The sequence below is a fragment of the Marmota marmota genome, unplaced genomic scaffold (genome assembly GCF_001458135.2).
Source record: "Marmota marmota marmota unplaced genomic scaffold, marMar, whole genome shotgun sequence".
NCBI lineage: Eukaryota > Metazoa > Chordata > Mammalia > Rodentia > Sciuridae > Marmota > Marmota marmota.
In genome coordinates, this window is record NW_025999962.1 from 3,600,558 (window position 1) to 3,619,468 (window position 18,911).

The 18,911-nt window shown below is 55.0% G+C and overlaps 1 protein-coding gene across 1 annotated transcript in view; it reads right to left on the minus strand.

Annotated features, from left to right (window-relative positions):
* Arhgap8 (Rho GTPase activating protein 8) overlaps positions 1-18,911 on the minus strand; it is a 63,087-nt gene that overhangs the window by 42,519 nt on the left and 1,657 nt on the right. Inside the window, exons 2-3 of the mRNA XM_048802975.1 lie at positions 2,293-2,514; positions 1,307-1,550 (exon numbers count right to left, since the gene is read on the minus strand). Of these exons, the coding sequence (XP_048658932.1) occupies positions 1,307-1,550; positions 2,293-2,514 (466 nt within the window). The remainder of the gene's footprint in view (positions 1-1,306; positions 1,551-2,292; positions 2,515-18,911) is intronic.

The following is an 18,911-nucleotide window of genomic DNA, read 5'->3' on the forward strand; positions in this document are numbered from 1 at the left end:
GTTTTCAGGCTTATAAGGAGTGCCCTTGCAATTGTTCGGGGCTGATCAGGGGAACAGCTTTATGTTCTGGTCAGCCGCCACCGGTGTGCTTCAATAAAGGCTTGATCCAATTATACGTGAGTGGTCTGGAAGTCAGTTTATGAAACCCTGGGACAAAGCTTTAACTATAACAGGCCACAGGGAAAGGCCTAGGGGACAGTCCGCCTGCCTCCACCTGGGGCAGGGAGGTGTGGCCCACACTCTGCAGGCAGAGGGCATCACGTCTTTGGCCACAATCGCCAAGTTCAGAGGTCCCCAGCCACCCCAACTTCTGGCCACCTGGGGTTCCCGTGACAGCCTCCTATTTGAGGATTTTCTGGAACAATTCGCAGAACTCAAGGAAGCACAGTAAAGTAAGACCCTGGCTCACGGCGGTCACAGCCTGATAAACCACAGATTGTGTGGTGCTGGTTGTCGCTGTGTTGGGATCAACCCAGGGCCTCGAGGACGGGTGCCCAGCTGAAAGTCTCACACTGAAACCCAGTGGGTCCACTGACCTGCCCGAGCCCCAGCTGAGCAACACAGCAGGCTTCCCTGCGACCGAGGGGCTGGGTCGCTGCCACCCAGCACTGAGAAAGGGGAGCGCCCCACCCCGTAGTCCAAATCCTTGGCCCAGGAAAAGATAAAGTTTCGGGCTGGGGATGTGGCTCAAGCGGTAGCGCGCTCGCCTGGCATGCGTGCGACCTGGGTTCGATCCTCAGCACCACATACAAACAAAGATGTTGTGTCCGCCGAAAACTAACTAACTAAATAAATAAATATTAAAAAAAAAAAAAAAAAAGATGAAGTTTCAAAATTCCAAGGACGGAGCTGGGAGCGTTGGTGCACGCCTACGATCCCAGGAGCTCCGGAGGCTGAGGCAGGAGGATCACAATTTCAAAGCCAGCCTCAGCAACTTAGCGAAGCCCTAAGAAACTTAGCAAGACCCTGTCTCAGAAATAAAGTGGGTGGGGCACTGGGGACGTGACTCAGTGGTTAAGCGCCCCTGGTTCAGTCCCCAGTACAAAATAAAAAAATTAAATTGAACCGTCCTGAGTGAGGGCCGGCTGTCCCTATGAAGGCAGGTTACAACTCAGCATGGCCATAGGGTGGAGCCAGGGAGTGCCTGGGTCTCCCTCCCCACACAGGGCGCATCACCACCCACCAGGGAGGTGCTGGAGCCCTGGCCAGAGCTTTCCTTCCTAGGGTGACTGAGCGATGTCACTGGCCAGTCTCTAGCCCCTCCCCAGGGTCTCAAAGCCCCACCCCTGGGACCTCAGCAGCCTACCCGGTCACCACGAGCGACCTCATAGCATGACCTATCTAAGCCCTGGGGGACACTCCAAGGACTCAGAGCCTGGGCCACAGGCCAGGCAGGTGTGTCATGCAGCACGGGGTCTGGCCCTGCAGCTGCCCACAGGGGACTGCAGGGCAGCACTGAGTGCCCTCGAGAGGCGGCTGCGGGGGAGGTGCAGTTGAGGGCAGCGGGCGGGAGCAGCTCAAGACCCCGGGTCAGCCGAGGACCAGCAGGGCTGGAATGGGACACAGGAGAGGGAAGAAGGGGTCAGGGCCCCAGACAAGGAGGGCTAAGAGTGGACTGGGTCCTGTTGACAGCGGGGGTCAGGGAGGAGGTTGGGACAGATCTGCCGGGTCACTGGAAGGCCTCAGGCCATGGGGCAGGGTCCACTGGGTAGAGAGAGTGAGCACCTGATCTTGGCACCTGATCTCTGGATCTGTGTCCCCAACATTTGCCCTGAGCGTTTTCTCAAAAGGAGCTATGGGGTGCCCGTCCAACCCCACCTCTGATCCCTCCTCTGTGTCAGTGGACACCAAGATGCTTCCTCTTCTTGATTCTGGGTCTCCACTGAGCGAGAACTGGGCCTCTCTTTGCCTCTTACTTCTCTAGGACCCAAGCTCCTTGGAGATGAGAGGGTGATGGACGTGACTGCAGGGGACCCAGGAGCGGGGCTGGGGTCACTGTTCACTTGAGAAGCTCGCACGGAGGGTCCCTGATCCGAGGCCCAGGCTGGGTGCTGCAGTGTGCGTCCCTCCGACGGGTGCTGGGCGGGCTGCAGGTATTCTGAGCCCGTGCAGAGGCCTGCTGCTCTGGGCGAGAGCCTGGCCGCGCCCTTCTTAACGACATACTCTCCGCAGCCGGGGCTGCTGCTCCTCAGAGTGACGGAGCACGGTCCCTCAGCTCCTCAGAGCTCCCAGAAACGCTCTGACAAGTGTCACTGACCCCTCAGAGCACAGGCAGGTGTCTCTGCCAATCACCGTCTCGTTTCTGGACATAGACCAAGGGAGGCCAGACGGTCGGAGAGCCTGTCCCACCCCACAGGGCCCTGGTCTGACTTACCTGCCACCTGCAGGATGCCATGTCTGGCCACATCGTAGAACGGGTGGCTTGTGCTCAGTGCAGGGTCCTGGCCAGCCATGGGCAACGCAGAGCCTTCCCCCAGCACCCAGCGCAGAGGTCCCCTCCCGGTCTCCGCAGCCCTGCAGTAGACAGCAAGCGTTGGAGGAGGCCAGTCATGTTCTCGAATGAGGGGAGTGTGGGACCCTTCTGAGGTCCTTTTTCTTTTGGGGTACCAGGGATTGAACTCAGAGGCACTCGACCACTAAGACACATCCCCGGCCCTATTTTGTATTTTATTTAGAGACAGGGTCTGAGTTGCTTAGCGTCTTGCTCTTGCTGAGGCTGGCACTGAACTCGAGATCCTCCTGCCTCAGCCTCCTGAACTGCTGGGATCACAGGCGTGAGGCACCACACCTGGCCTGAAGTCCTTTTCTAAGACAGTCACCTGCCTCTGCTCTGTACCTACTCTGACACAAACCCACGAGGTGCCCACCTGTGCCGGGCACCCATTGTGCACTCTAACTCAGCTGAGCACCCACCATGCTCACCCAGTGAGTAGCACCATGGAGGAGGAAAAATGAGACCCAAGATGAATTCTGTCCACACTGGCATGAGTGGGAACTAAGGCCCAGAGAGTGACTTGCCCGAGGCCACACTGCCGTGGGTCGGGACCTAAGTTCCAGCTCTCTGACCCAGGTCCCAAGACGCTGCCTGCCTGGCAGCGGAGGAGGCTGGCGCGAAGCCCGGGAGGGCTGGAGTGAGGTAGCAAGGCAGGAGGGAGCTGCGGAGCCATGGCCCTGGGGGAAGGAGAAGGGGACTCGGGTTGCAAGGTGGGCGTAGGCTCCAGTCCCCGATGTGGCTGAGTCTTATCTGGAAACAGCGTCTTGGGGGCAGTTAGTGGGGACAGGTCACTGTAGATGCAGGGGACCCTAATGCAGTGGCTGGTGTCCATGAGGACAGCCCGCAGAGGGCTTCCAGGTCTGGCGGAGGCAGAGACCGAGATGGAGCGGTCAGCCCTCCAGGGACGTCGGGAGCCACCAGGAGCTGTAAGTGGCAGGAAGGCCCCTCCTCGCAGTCTCGGGAGGAAGTGTGGTCCTGCCCACACCTGGATCGTGGACTCTGGCCCCCGGAATTGTGAAAGAGTAACTTCTACGTCACCAAGTTCATGGTCATTTGTCACAGCAGCCCTGGGAGCCTGGCGAGGGGCTGGGCTTTACCCAGGGAGCCCAGGGGCCTCCTGCCTGCTGCACAGGGCGAGGTTTTTTGAGCATGTGAGTGTATGACCTCCTGGAAGTGGGTCCCCAGGAGGACACGTGCACTGCCCCTCCCCCTCCCCCAGCTGCTACAGGTCCAGCCTGGACACACCTTCCCAGCAGGAGGGACCCTGGGCCAGAACATCCTGTCCTGGCCTAAGGCTGCCACCACCAGGGCCTGGCAGGGGCGTCTGTCCACTCTCAGGGAGAAGCCCGCGGGGGTGGGGTGGGGACGCCCTTCCAGGGCCCGGCTGCGTTTTCGTTTCTCCCTAAAATGAAAACCGCGTGCGGTGTCTGAATGCCAGCATCTGATCCGAACTTGTCTAATTAAACACAACGTAAGCTCTGAGTTCCCAGACTCAGCAACCCATGGCGGCACAAACACACGTGGACACGTGGGCTGGTTCACACTGCACCACCACGGCCACCAACGGTCCCCAAGGGACACCGACCCAGGAAAGGAGTCATGCCCACAGCTGCCCTACAGGGGGCACCACGCACGGTGTGCACATGAGCTGTGGCCACACGGCTCCACACGGTGGGGGGGCCTCGCAGTCACGTGGAACGTCAGACACGAAAGAGGGTGGACAACTCCATCCATGAAGGGTCAACACCGGGCTGGGGACCCATGGTGACAGGTGCGAGGTGGTGCTGATGGGTGGGCACCAGGGCTCGGGCTGGGCGCCTTCTGTTTCCAGGCTTGGTGCAGGCTGGTCCCCGCCTGGGTGAGGACCAGCTCCATGGGCAAGGCCTGGGGACGGGCCTGGCCCCAGGGGACATGCAGAGGACTCCTGCTGAGGGTAGGCTGAGAGGGTCCTGGATCAGGCAGGTCCTGGGCAGAGGACAGCTGCAGATTCCCCGGCCCGCCAGTGCCTTCAGGAGCAGAGGCAACCCAGAGGGGACCTGAAACCCAGCCTGCATGGTGCCGTGGGGCCAGCTGGCCGGGGACAGCAAGGTCCCCACCCCAAGGGTGGTCATGGGGCAGGAGATCAGCGATACTGTCCACAGCCAGAGGACAATGACTTCCTCCCCTGCCTCCAGCCTCCCATGCCCCTCCACAGAGATGGCCATCCTGTGACCTGGCGGCAGATGCCACTGTCACTCGTCTCCCCAGTGCGCAGAGAGCAGCTCTGCTGTATTTGCTCAGGACCCTGTGTGTAGGGATGAGGGGTCAATGGGGGGGGGCACACACAGGGGGCTGTGTTAGGGTCTGTAAACAAGTCAGGATGGCGCCTGGCACTTTGCAGAGGGAGTGGTTTGTGAAGTAACGCCAGCGAGCCATTAAGTGTGGAGATTCCTTATTGGTTGACTGCTGTATCTAGTTTATGTTAATTAAGATAAGCTGTGTGGAATGTATCTATACCCCTCCTGTCCTACAGCCTCAGGATACCTAGTAAGAATAGTGTTAGGAGAATAAGATAAATGTATCCATAATAATGGACCTTCTTGCCAAAATACTCCTGTAGGAATATTTTTTGTTGGTAGTACAATAAATAATAAAAGCAAACTTATATCAATTCTATCCAAATGCATATTTTCCATATATGTTTCAATAATTTTTAATGCCTTTCTTGCTTTAGGCGTTAACATGTGGGGTGAATTTGGATCTGATGGACCTTTTAGGATATCAAATAAAGGTCCCAACTCTCCTGTTGGTATACCTAGATAAGGCCTTATCCAATTTATGTCTCCTAATAACTTTTGAAAGTCATTAAGTGATTTGAGTTGATCTACTCGTATTTGAATTTTTGGTGGACGGACCATGGTTGAGGATAATAGAACTCCTAAATAATTAATTGGAAAATTTAATTGTACTTTATCTATTGCTATCTCTAGATTATAATTTTTTAATAAGTTTGTAAGTGTGGCATAACATTCTAGCAATGTGTTTTTATCTTTGTGTGCTAATAATACATCATCCATATAGTGAAATATTTGTAGTTCAGGATTTTGATTTCTAAGTGGCTGGATTACTTTGTTAACATAAATTTGACACATAGTTGGGCTGTTAGCCATCCCTTGAGGGAGTACTTTCCATTCATATCTCTGATCAGGACCTTCATGATTCAGTGCAGGGATAGTAAATGCAAAACGTGGACTATCCTCAGGATGAATTGGAATTGAAAAAAAACAATCTTTAATATCTATAACTAAAACATACCAGGTTTTTGGCAAAGCAGACAATTGAGGAATCCCTGATTGAGCAGGTCCCATAATAACCATCTCATTATTAATGGCTCTTAAATCTTGCAATAATCTCCATTTACCAGATTTCTTTTTGATGACAAAAATGGGAGTATTATGGGGAGATACAGAAGGTTGTATATGTCCTTCTGCTAATTGTTGTTTGACCAGGTCATGGGCTGCTTGTATCTTTTCTTTAGTCAGGGGCCACTGAGGAACCCATACTGGTCTTTCTGATTTCCAAGTAATTTTTATTGTCTCAGTGGCCCTTTCTGAAAATCCAACCCATGTCTGTCTGTTCCTTGATCTATTTGTATTGGTGCTGCTATACCTTGTTCTTGTTTTTCTAATCTTTTTCCTTTCCTAAAACCTTGTCTAGTCATAATAGTGGGTGCATTTTGGTTGATGTTATTTGTTAATGTCAAACCTAATTGATCTAGGACATCTCGTCCCCATAAATTTACGGGAAGATGATCCAATACATATGGCTGTATAGTTCCTTCACATCCTTCAGGATCCTTCCAATCTAATACCATTGCACTTCTATGGGGATTAGTCGCCACTCCTAGGCCTCGAAGCGTTTGAGTGGCTTGTTGTAATGGCCAATGTTTTGGCCATTCTTGACGAGAGATGATGCTAAGGTCTGCACCTGTATCCAGTAGCCCATTAAATTCATGTCCTTGAATATTTAGTTTTAGCATGGGGCGAGAATCTAAATTTAAAGAAAGCATAGCCCAATCTACACCTGTGGAGCCTAATCCCTTGGAACCTCTTTCTACAGTACGACTGGAAAATTTATCATGTAGGCTGGGTATTATTAGTAACTGTGCTATTCTATCTCCTGGTGAAATTACTGATATACCCTTTGGAGAACTGGCTATAATTTTTATTTCACCTTCATAATCGGGATCAATTACCCCAGGACTTATCATAAGTCCTTTTAGAGTAGAAGAGCTGCGTCCCAATAATAAGCCTACTGTTCCTTTGGGAAGAGGTCCTTTCACCCCTGTGGGAATGATTTGAACTCCCATCTCTGGAGTTAGTACTGCTCTGGCGGAGGCGCAGATGTCCAACCCTGCGCTCCCTCTGGTTTGTCTGATGAGGGATCTGATGGACAATGTGTCCTGGGCACTACCCTGATGGGGTTGCTGGGTTCCTCCAGTGCCCCGTATATTTGTGGTTGTGGGCCCCGGAGCATTGGGCCCCCCTGTCTGTTTTTTGGCAAGGGAGCCCGATGCCTTTCTCCACGATATCATGGGTAAACACCTGGTCCTTGTCCGTTTTTTGATAACAGAGTACCCTCTATGGTGGTTTGAGAACGGCATTCATTAGCCCAATGTCTCCCTCTACGGCATCATGGGCAAATACCCAGTATTCTACTCCTTTGATACCTAGCTTTGTTAAACCCTCCTCCTATGGGGCAATTCCTTTTAAAATGTCCTGTTTGTTCACAATTGTAGCATGTTTTTGGCCTGGCATCTAAAGCCTGTTGTACTGCAGCTGCCAAGAGTTGCCCTTGTTCATTAATGTCTCTACATAATTTAATATATGTGTTTAAATCGTCATGTTTCCATGGTCTAATGGCCTCCTTGCACCAATGATTTACTTGGTCATAAGCCAGTTGTTTTATTAATGGCATTGCTTGTTCTGTATCCCCAAAAACTCTGGTAGCTGTTTGAATAAGCCTATCTACAAATTCAGCATAAGGTTCATTAGCTCCTTTTATTACCTTAGATAATTGACCTTGTAAATCTCCATGTCCTTGTAAAGTCTTCCATGCCCTAACTGCATCTGCAGCAATTTGTGCATATATAGCAGGATCATATTCAATTTGTTGCCGTTGACCCTCATAAGGTCCTTTTCCTAACAACATATCCAGATTTCTTTGAGGGTAACTGGCTGCTGCATTTCGCCTAGCCGACTCTGTGCAAAATTCCTCACTGGCAACCTTCCATAACAAATATTGTCCTCCATTTAGCACAGATTTACACATGCTAGCCCAATCTGCTGGCTCTGCCGCAGTCCGGCTGCCTGCAGCAAAATAGCCGGGGGGTGACGAACAACTTGTGTACATTGATACAGCAGGAGTGGGAGCCGTTTATTGTAGGACAGGAGGGGTATATATACATTCCACACAGCTTACCTTAATTAACATAAACTAGATACAGCAGTCAACCAATAAGGATCCACACTTAATGGCTCGCTGGCGTTACTTCACAAACCACTCCCTCTGCAAAATGCCAGGCACCATCCTGACTTGTTTACAGACCCTAACAGGGCTGCAGGGCAGGGTGATGTGGGGCGGCCTTGGGGGCACCTGGCAGGCACCAGCAGCCCTGGCAGCAGGTGGACCTGGGATGGAGGTGGACGGGCACCCCGTGGGGACTGAGGGGGGATCAGCGTGGATGGGGTGGGGGCTGGACAGAGGGGACAGGGCAGGGCCGTGGGTGGGCTGAGGGAGGAGATTCACAAAGCAACCCAGAGGTGCCCCCTCCCCCTGCGCCTTCGGAGGACGGTGTCACGGGTCCTGCCCCAACAGAGGCCCGCTGCCCCTAGACCTGGCTCACGCAACACGTCTCTCCTGAGCGCCCGCAGCTGGGACTCAATAAAGCCTCAATAATTGAGAATAAAATTTACACCAATGAAGACTCCGAGACAGAGCAATGCAGGAACCTCACGACTGTCACAGAGAGTCACGGTGGGGGGACGTGGCCTCAGAGGTCCCACTGTCCTGGAGAGAGAGGAATAATTAAATCAGCACAATGAGGCCTTCAGATCCATGAGGGCTCTGGGAGTCTCTGGAAATGGCTTCCTCGGGGACACCTTCAGGTGATGGGTGTCTCCGACTCAAACGTGGCCACTTGGCTCCAGAGGGGACTCTTCCACCCTGATTCACACACGGGGAACAGAGGGGCCTCCCAGAGCAGCAGGATAAGGGAGGCTGCCAGCCTCTGGTGGGGCGAGGTTCGGGGTCAAAGGTGAGCAGGTGGAAATGTGGCCCAACTGGGCAGTGGATGAGGGTGCGGGTGGCCAAGAAGCTGATTCCCCAAATCCAAAGTAGGTCCATCATGTGGATGGACAGTTGTTCAACTACGACCTCTGGGGGAAAAATAGCCCAAGTACTGAATGTTTCCCTGCAGGGAAGACTCATGTCCCTCGGGGTTCCGACACTGCCCTGGGTGTTTGTCCCCATATCATGGTCAGGCAGGTTGGAGGGGAGAGGTGGCCAGGTCCACCAGAGGGTGACACCCAGGCAGCTGGACCCTCCCCAGCTCTGCTGAGCCGTAACTCAGGCCAGCTCAGCCGGCAGGTAGGACGTCGGGGTCAAGCGGCGGACACACTGGGCCCTCATTTCCTTTCAGCCATGCAGCTGCCTCAGAGACCGCATCCCCTCGGGGTGCCTATTAAACACTAGCCCCTCCCGACTGACCAAGACAGAGCAGCAGGAAAACGGTCCGATGGCACACAGTCAGACCACCTGGATAAGCTTCAGCAGCTACCCCGACCTCTCTGCATCTCCATTTCCTAGTTTAGGGAAGACATGGAGACAATAAGGTTCCCTTCTCACAGAGATATCACGAGGATTCATTGAGATGATGCAACAAGCTGCCTGTCACACAGCTGGTAGGCAGTGAATGTTCTCACGGCCATCATCATTACTGTTTTAAAAGGCAGGCTGACTATTCCACATTTCACATGGCTCCACTAGAGCCAGACCATCCTGATGTCACCAACAGCTGTCCTGAAGAGCTCTCTGTAAAACACTCTGGCTGAGGTGTAATTAGCGAAAACTGAGCTTTTAGGGTCTATGAGAAGGGCACAATTCCTATATAAAAGCACTTGGGTACTTCAATTCAATGACTAGAACACCGAGCTTACAAAGTAGATGTCTTCCAATACAGAACCAATGCTACAGCTCGAGACGAGAGACAGCACTACAGACACTACAGACGTCAAAACACCGTGAGGGGATCTACCAAGTGGCCGCGCCAATACATTCACCAACCCAGACAAGACAGACGCACAACTCTGCCAGAAAATAAGGAAATACCCCCAAACTGGTTTTATATGGCCATCATTACCCCAATGCTAAAACCAAAGACAACAAAACTATAGCCCAATATTGCTCATGGACATAAACATGAAAATCATAAACAAAATATTGACAAATCAAAGCTAGCAATATCCAAAAAGTATAATATATCGTTTCCAAGTGGAGTTTATTTCAGTTGTGCAAAGATGTTTTAACATTAAAAAAATCAGCACAGTTCACCATAGAAACGGGGTGGGGGGTGGGAATGAGCACCTCAATAAATGCAGAAAAATATTTGACAAAATTAAAGATATGTTCAATAACAAAAACTAGCAAAATTAAGATCTTTTTAAACTTGATAAAGAGATCAGGGACACTGTCCACAGCCAGTGGACAGTGACTTCCTACAAAACAATCTGCAGTTAACATCATACTCAATGGTGAAAGACCCAAACTTGCAGAGCAGTGATAGTCCTCCTCACCACTTCTGTGCACCAGTCTACACAAGGTCCCACCCACCGCAACAAGAAAAAAAGCAAAAGGCACACAAATTGGAAAGAAAGATAAATAAAACTTTCCCTACATGATATCTAAGCAGAAGATCCTAAGGAATCTACAAAAGATCTACTTGAACCAATAAACAAGGGAAACAAAAAAGATTAAGGAGAAGAGTCAATATGTAAAAATCCATTATATTTCTAAATACAAGCAATGAACAAATTGGAAATTAAAATTAAAAGTTCACTAACAATATATATATATAAAATTTCAAAATACCTAGGGATAAAAACAAAAAAAGTGTCTAATCTGAACACAAAAAAACTACAAAATGTTAAAAAAAAAATCAAAGGGTCTAAATAAACGGGGAAGTATACTATGTTCATGGATTAAAAGACACATTACTCTAAAGATGTCAATTCTCTTCAAACCAATCTGTAGAATCAAACACAATCCTCAAGGAATCCCTAGTGGAATTTTCCTAGAAATTAATAAACTGATTCCAAAATTTATGTGCAACTGAAAATGACCTACAAGAGCCACAGTAAGTTTAGAAAGAAAGAGAACTGAAAGACTTCAATTTCAAACCTATTGCAAAGTTACCATAATCAGAACAGTGTGGTGTTGTCATAAAGAGAGACCTCGGTGGAGCACACAGAGAGTCCAGAAATAGATCCACACATTTAAGGTCCAACAATTTTCAAGTTTGGAGATGGTGGTGCACACCTGTAATTCCAGAAACTTGGAAGGCTGAGGCAGGAGGATGGCAAGTTTGAGGCCAGCCTCAGCAACTTAGACCCTGTCTGAAAATAAAAAATAAAAAGAGCTGGGATGTGGTTCAGTAGTAAAGGGCCCCTGGGTTTAATCCTTAGTTCAAAAAAAGAAAAGAAAAAAGAAACAACAGGTTCAGGCAAAGACCTGGGCAGTCATCAGAACCATCAGGTGAGGGAGACAGGGAACAGGCCGTCCACCAAGGGCCAAAGCTGATCCCCACCCAGGTCATTCCCACTGCAGGAGTAAATGCAGCTCAGGTGGGGACCCTGGAGGTCACAGCTCAGCCAAACCAGCAAACCCAGCACCAAGAGTGGGACGGCCCGAGATCCCGGGCCACCCGCCAGCGCACTCCAACAGCAAGCACCAGCCGGGGAAGACTGCCCGCCCAGGAGGCTGAGCCTGACCCTCACTGAGCCCCAGCAACAGTGTTCAGGGCACAGGAAATCCCTACCATGAGAACACGGGTGGGGAAATCAGACCCAGAACGAGACGCTTTCTAGGAGCAGACGGCCTGGCCTCTTGAGAAGTCAAGGTCATTTAAGAAACAGCAGGTGGGCCAAGGGGACCCATTTAGGTGGAAGGAAGCCTAAGAGAGGCCCATGCAGGGCGGGAGCCCCAGGGTTTCTGGTTCACGTGCTTTTAGGGTATTCATCTCTTTGTTTATGGTGCTGGGGATTGACCCCAGGGGTGCTCCACACTGAGCTGCATCCCCAGCCCTTTTATTAAATCTTGAAGTAGGGCCTCCCTAAGTTGTCCAGGCTAGCCTCGAACTTGCGCTCCTCCTGCCTCAGCCTCCCCAGCCTGAACGCTCCTGGACACATGGAACAGGTGGCCTGAGTTGTCAACAATATTAAGGAATCACTGCTGACTCTCAGGTGTGTAATGGCACTGGGCCACACAGGAGATGCTGCGTGTCCAGGAGATGCACGGTGCTGAGACACCCCTCCACTCACTGCCCAGGAGCCGGGGAGCAGGGAGGGGGAGCGAGCAGCCGTGATGCACCCTGCGGTTTCCAAACTGAGGGATAAGCCTGTTCTTGGCAAGGTGTCCCCAAGGTGTTCCTGGGGTCGCAACCACTTTCTTAGCAGTAGAGGGGGAGGGACAGGACTGAGGAGGCAGCCCTGGTTCCGCCCCATGAAGTCCAGGCTCCGCATCTATCAGGCGCAGTCCTGAGGCTTCAGAGGGGCCCCTCTGGCTCAGGGTCCCCAAGTCCGCAGCAAGCCCTGCGCCTCCTCTGAGCCTCCCCCGCCCGGCCTGGGCGACAGGGTCTTCCCTGCCCACAGTTCTCCCCGTCGCTGGGTTTGTCCCTGCGAAGCTCATGCTGGGCTCAGGCGCCACTGCAGGGTCCCCTGGGAGGGGTGCTGGGGGTGCAGAGGGGAGGCGCCACTCTTGCCATGTCCGCAGCTGCCGATCCCTGGGCTCCCTGTCGGGTCTCCCCCAGCCTCCTCCCTCCGCCCACCAGCACCCCCGGGAGCCCGGCCACCTGCTCCCTCGGGCTGGACCCTGCTGCCACACTGCTGTGTTGCCTTGGCCCCGAGTTTTGCCCCATCTGAGCCGTGAGACGAGCAAGAACCTGCCCAGCTGCTCGCTGACCTGCGGCCAAGCCCAGGGGCTGCCAGGGCACTGCTGGGGACCCCTCTCCGAGCAGGAGGGAGGAAGGGTGCGCGCGTGCACACACACACACACACACACACACAGGCTCTGTGTGTCACCTGCAGCTCTGGGCCGTCTACCTCCAGCAAGCCCCCTGGGTGACATTCCTTCCTGCTCCAGGCTACACAGACCATGGGGTCCACATCGTTCCCCAAAGACACGTCTCACGCCAAAACCCTGACCTGCTGCCACCTCTGCCCGCAGCCCTCCCTGGGCCGACCTCTGTTTCCTCCATCGCCTGATCCTGGGCCGCGGCTTCTGAGGACGGAGCAGTGACGTCACTGGCAGCCCCACCCACCCCATGCCCCTCTGTGCAAGCTCAGGCTCGGGTCTGCCTCCCTGGTGGGGTGCAGGGCCTTGGGGGACAGACAGGTGGCCCAACGTGCCCTGCCTGGGCCCCGCTGGCCCCTCTCCAGTCGGGAGCCCGCCCCTCCTCCACACTCAGCTTCCCCGGGTTGGGGAGCAGCTGGGGACCTGCCAGGGCTAAGGGGCAACACCCCGGCCTGGAACCCGCACCCTGAGGGGAGCCGCGGACCTGCTGAGCCCAGGAGCCGACCTCTCCCACCCCAGGACGCGGCCCAAGGCAGCTGGCGGGGAGAAGCCCTGGGGGGCTCCCCAGTCAGGCCATGTGTCCCTTGTCCCTAGCAAGCCCTGGCCACTGGACACAGATGAGGGCTGCTCCTACCCTCAGGTGATACCCATGTCCCTGGGGGCTCCCCGTCACCCTGTTGGTCCATTTAAACCCCATGACGGGAGGAGGGGCTCCCCACTCTTGATGTTGGGAGGAGCAGGAAGCTCCAGCCCCGGACTCCGCCACAGCCTCAGCTCCCCAGCCTCCCCCAGAGCCTCCAGAGCCCCTCCCCTGGGCCAGCCTGGAAGCCGGCTCCGTCAGGGACATGCTTCAGCACAAACCTCCGCAAGCCAAACAGCAGCACCAGAGTGGGCTTCCGGAGGCCAGGCCCACACGGCCCTCCCTCCCCCCAAGGCAGGGGCATGGTCCCAGGAGGGGGACACGTCTGGACGTTCTTGTTTCAAAGCCTTGCAGGAGGCTCTGGACCAGGGAATCTTCCCCCTGCTCCAATCAGCCCTCCCATCCTCCCTGCCACGTGCAACCCCAGAGGGCCCCGTGAAGCCCTGGTGGTCCCAGAGCCAGCTGCCACCTGGGCCACCCAGGGGCCACCAGGCCACCCAGCTGTACAGAGTCCAAAGCCCCTGAGGCTAGGAAGCTGTGTTCTCCTTGGACTCTGCTTCCACCTGCCACGGTGACAGTGACCCCACCACGGTGACAGTGACCCCACCATGGTGACAGTGACCCTGCCCCGGTGACAGTGACCCCACCATGGTAACAGTGGCTTCCTTTTCCTTTTACAAGCACAGGACCTTTTGTCTGGATCACCCACCTCCGAGCACTGGCGGGACTCCCGTGCCATGGGAACCTGGCCTCACTGCAGCAGGGGGCGAGGGGGTGCTGGACACTCCAAGAGCCTCCCCAACACCGTCCTACGGTGGGGCCAGGTGAGTTCTGGTGTCCACGATGCCTGTGGGCTTGGACCAGTGGCCACCAGCCTCCCTCTGCCCCTTATGTGCGTGGACAGGTCCCTGCACCCATCGAGGGTGGGCGGTGTCCAGGGCCCAAGGAGGAAGCCCTGCCTGTCCTACTGCTGAGGGCCCAGGAGGCAGGAGGCCAGCATCCTACCCCCCACGTGCCACACAGCTGCCCAGGAGCCCAGGGCGGTGCAGACTGGCTGGAGGTGCCTGGGGAGCAGCCGGTCACAGGTGAGCGGCTGCAGCAGCCTGTGGGGGCCCTTCCGTGTGCAGCAGGTGTCCGGTCACACACTGCCTCAAGGAACCGTGAAGGTGTTTGTGGGTGAGATCCGAATCAGAATCAGGTGGCTTGAGTGAAGCATGACCCTCCCTAACGTGGGTGGACCCCAACCAGTGAGGACCTTCAGAAAGTCCCAACCTACAGGACCTGGTGGCGCACCCCTATGATCCCAGCTCCTCCTGCTATCTCAGCTACTTAGGAGGCTGAGGCAGGAGGATTGCAAGTTGGAGGCCAGTTTCGGCCACTCAGTGAGACCCTGTCTCAAAATAAAATAAAAAGGTCTGGGGTTGTAGCTCAGGGTGGCGCACTCGCCCAGCCTGTGACGGCCCCGGGTTCCATCCCCAGCCGCCAAAGAAAAGAAAGGAAAAAATCCCAACCCAATAATGCACGGTTGTTTCTGGAAGGAGCCCCATTCTGAAGTTATCTACCCCCCCTTGGGTCACCATCGTGACATAAATCGGGTGTGGCTGAAAGAGTCCGGGTGGGGACCAGAAGGTGCTGGCTTGCTCAGCAGTGCCAGGGTGTCTGGGTCTGCAGGACCCAGGGAGAGAGGGGCCCAGGGCCTTGGCTCCAGGCAGGTGCCCCGCCCCTCGCTTCAGATCGCTTTCTTTTCAATCACGCAGCCCTGCCTGGGGTCCACGCCGCCCACCCTCTGACCACACCACGCCCTGGCATTCAGGGCCACCCCTCTCAGCTCTCAAACGGGGATGGGTGGATGCTCGTCTCTGGCTGAAGGTCCCCATGGGTCCTGAGCGCTGAGCTCAGACAGGACCCTGGGACCCAGTGCAGGACCTGGTGGGCGTGGCCCCACACACAGGAAGCAGCAGCAGGAGTGACCAGACGCTGAACGGCTCTTCTCCTGGACAAGGGGCTTCAGGGCATGAGCCCAGCACCCAGCCTGCCTCAGGGATCCGAGTCCCCCACCTGCTCTCACCCCTGACCCTCGCTGCGTGGCCCAGAGGCCTACGCCAGGGTGGGGACGAGGACCCTCAACTCCTGCTGGGCTGGGCCGGCCGCAGCCCTTCTGGGAGCCAGACCTGCACAGGGGCCAGCCTGCCCGCGCCTCATGCAAAACAGATTTCAAATCACCCAACCGTTCTATTTATAATTCATAGCAAAATGGTTTGTTGCTGTAAAAATATATTTGCACATTACACAAATAGGCCCTGCCAGCAATTATCTTAATGCTGTAGCTACAATTAACACCTACTTACCTCGGGCAAATTAGCACCCAATTTAATTTGAGTGGCGTGTCCGCTGTGTGGGGAACAGAGGAAGCTCGGCTCTCATAGGGGACCAGGAGTCTCACAGAGGGCTCTGGAGGGACGAGGGGAGGGCCACAGCCACCAGGGCCTCACCCCCAGGCCCAGGGAGAAAGGGTCACAGGGTCACACCAGTCTCAGGTGCTGAAATCGGATTCTGGGAGGCGAAGGGGCTGCAGTCGCTGGCTGGGCAGTCACCAGCACCCATGACGAGCAATTTTCTCCCTTTTGTGTCCACTGTGCCACTAATTTGTGCATCAGACCCCACTGACCACTCGGACCACCCACCTCTGGGCCTCCTGCTGCTGGCAGGCAGGCGCCCGTGCCCACCACTGTCCAGGTGGGGGATGAGGCCCTAGAACCGGGCAGGACATCCAATGAGAGGACCTGCTTCCCCACCTTGCTGGGGCCTGTCCACAACCCCCGAGGGCCCCTGGACCGTCTGCTGAGGGCCACCCCCACCCCCTGCCCTGCTCGTTCTGTTCCTGAGTCGGGGGCCGCTGGGGGCTCTGCCACAGTTGCTACTGCTCATACTCAGGCCTGGGGATGGATCCTGGACCCCACCTCTGCCCCGAGGGGTGCTCCGCCCTGTGCTCTCCATCCCAAGCCACACCTCAGGCGCCCACCTGTCCCCTGACTCCAAACTTGACCATCCCAAGGCCTAAGAAGTCCTCCCAAGTAGCCCTCTTTATGTCAAGGGCTTCCTAGAGCTCTTCGAATAAAATCCAAACCCCTGCCAGAGTCTGAAGGACCCTCTCACCTGGCCCGTCGTGCCACCGCCACCCTCCTCTGCACTCACCACGCGCCTCCGGACTGCTCTTCCCACACACTGAGCTGCTCCTGCCTCAGGGCCTTTGCATCTGAAACACAGGCCCCTGCACAGAGGAGAGACCCGTGATCCAGAGGTGGCTCCTGCTGTCATGGTTGGCCAAGGTGCAGGACAGTCATTCTGTCTGAATTCAAGGATAGCTGTCACAAGCCTTCTCAGAAACTAAAGAGGGGCCCTCAAGGCCCCCCAGACTCACCCTGACCTGGAGATGCCGCTTCACAGAAAGCCCTGGCTACAGGTGGGCCAGGTCAAATGCCACCCCTCAATGCATCGGGTTCTGGGCACTTCAAGGCAATTCTGAGTCCTCTGTGACCATGTCCCACCACCCCAGACCTCTGGATGGAGGCCACTGGCTCCTGAGCTGGCTGCTGTGAGTAAGCAGCAGGGACAGGGTGTCACAGGGGGCCCAGGTCACCCCGATGAATGGCACCTGCTCAGACGCTGCCTCCTCACCTGTCAGCCCCACCTGCGAACACCAGGCGGCTCCCAGGAGGAATGGCCAGTGAAGTCCTCCCATGAGGCCGGCTCAGGGCGCTCGTCTCAGGTGCCCGTTCTCAGGGGGTGTGGAAGTGGAGGGGGGTCCCCGGGGAGCAGAGGCTTGGGCTCGAGGGGTCGGGAAGGGCGACTACAACGCGTGGGCCTCGTTTGGATCCGGATTTTACAAAAAACGAAAAGAAACTGTGATACTTGAAGTGACCGGGAGTTTGCAAGCCGAGCAGGCATGGGAGGGAAGGAGGGCTTCTTGCTAATTGTTTTAAGCATAAAAGTATCACAGTCATGTTTAAAAAACGGGTTTGAGGGGCTGGGATGTGGCTCAAGCGGTAGCACGCTCGCCTGGCATGCGTGCGGCCCGGGTTCAATCCTCAGTACCACATACAAACAAAGATGTTGTGTCCGCCGAAAACTAAAAAAATAAATAAATATTTAAAAAAAAAAAAATAAATAAAATAAAATAAAAAACGGGTTTGAGCTTGCTCTCGCCATTTCGCAATGCATGCGTGTCGGAAAACCTCACGCTGAGCCCCGTGAATACGTACGATTTTCACTCATCAATTACACCTTATAAAGTTGGGAGAAGTAATTTTTTAAAAACGACGATTCTCACTACGATATTTATGGAGGCCAAGGTCTGGGAACTACTTGCAAATGACCTAGGGGCAGGAGCGGGCAGGAGTGGGCAGGGGCAGGCTGGGCAGCCCAGGGCCCTCCTCATCCTGCTGCCTCTGAATATCGGAAATTCTCCGTAAGTTAAAAGGAAAACTTGAATCAATAAACCTTCTATATTAATGCAGAGTATCCTCCAGGGTGGGCACTGGGGCTGGAGAGACGGAGGGAGCCTGCTGCAGGGCTGGGGTCCCAGACAGCACAGGGCCCAGGCGGAAGGCACTGGGCAGCCCCAGGGGCCCAGGCTCAGTCCTCTGCAGACCACAAACCCGCAGCCAGGCCCAGGCGGCCGGCCCGTATCCTTCAGGGTTCCCTGGCTAGTTCCAATCTTATGACCAGGTGGGGGGAAGGGAGGGGCCACTCCCAGGAGGTTCTGGAATCCTGACCAGCCAGACCAGTTCCTTCCTCCCCTCAAACGGACATTTCACTTCTTGCTCTACAGACAGAACCACGTAGGTGGCCTGCGTGGAAGGGACCAGCTGCCCGCTGCTCCCCGGCCAGCAACACAAAGACTCAGAATGGGGTCCACCCTGTGCAGGTGCCTTGGGCTACCCGCTTGTTGAACGTCCCGGTGACCCTGTGAGTAAGAACCCTGTCCCCACTTACGAGGAGCAGACAGAGAGGCTAGCAGCTGACTTCAGATCACCCAGCCTGGCAGGGACCACAACAGCCTGCTGGCTTAGGATGCTCCTGAGAGGGGACACATGCCAAGAGAAGTGACCAAGCAAAAGCCCCTTGGCCAGTCCACTGCCCTCAGGGAACCCCCAAACCTGAACAGCATTGGCTACCAGAAGTTCCAGGGAGACTCCCGCTGCTGCGGGGGGGACAGGGGCACTGTGCACGCTCACCACTGCCCTGCGGGGGGGGGGCACAGGGGCACTGTGCATGCTCACCGCTGCCCTATGGGGGGCACAGGGGCACTGTGTACCGTCACCGCTGCCCCGCCCTGCAGGTGGTGCGTCTTCCTCCTTGAGGCATCAGGCTTTAACCTGGGCACCGAGGGGGGAGCTAAACAATTTATCTGGAAAGAAATGGGCAACATCACGTGTTCTGCCCCAGGGG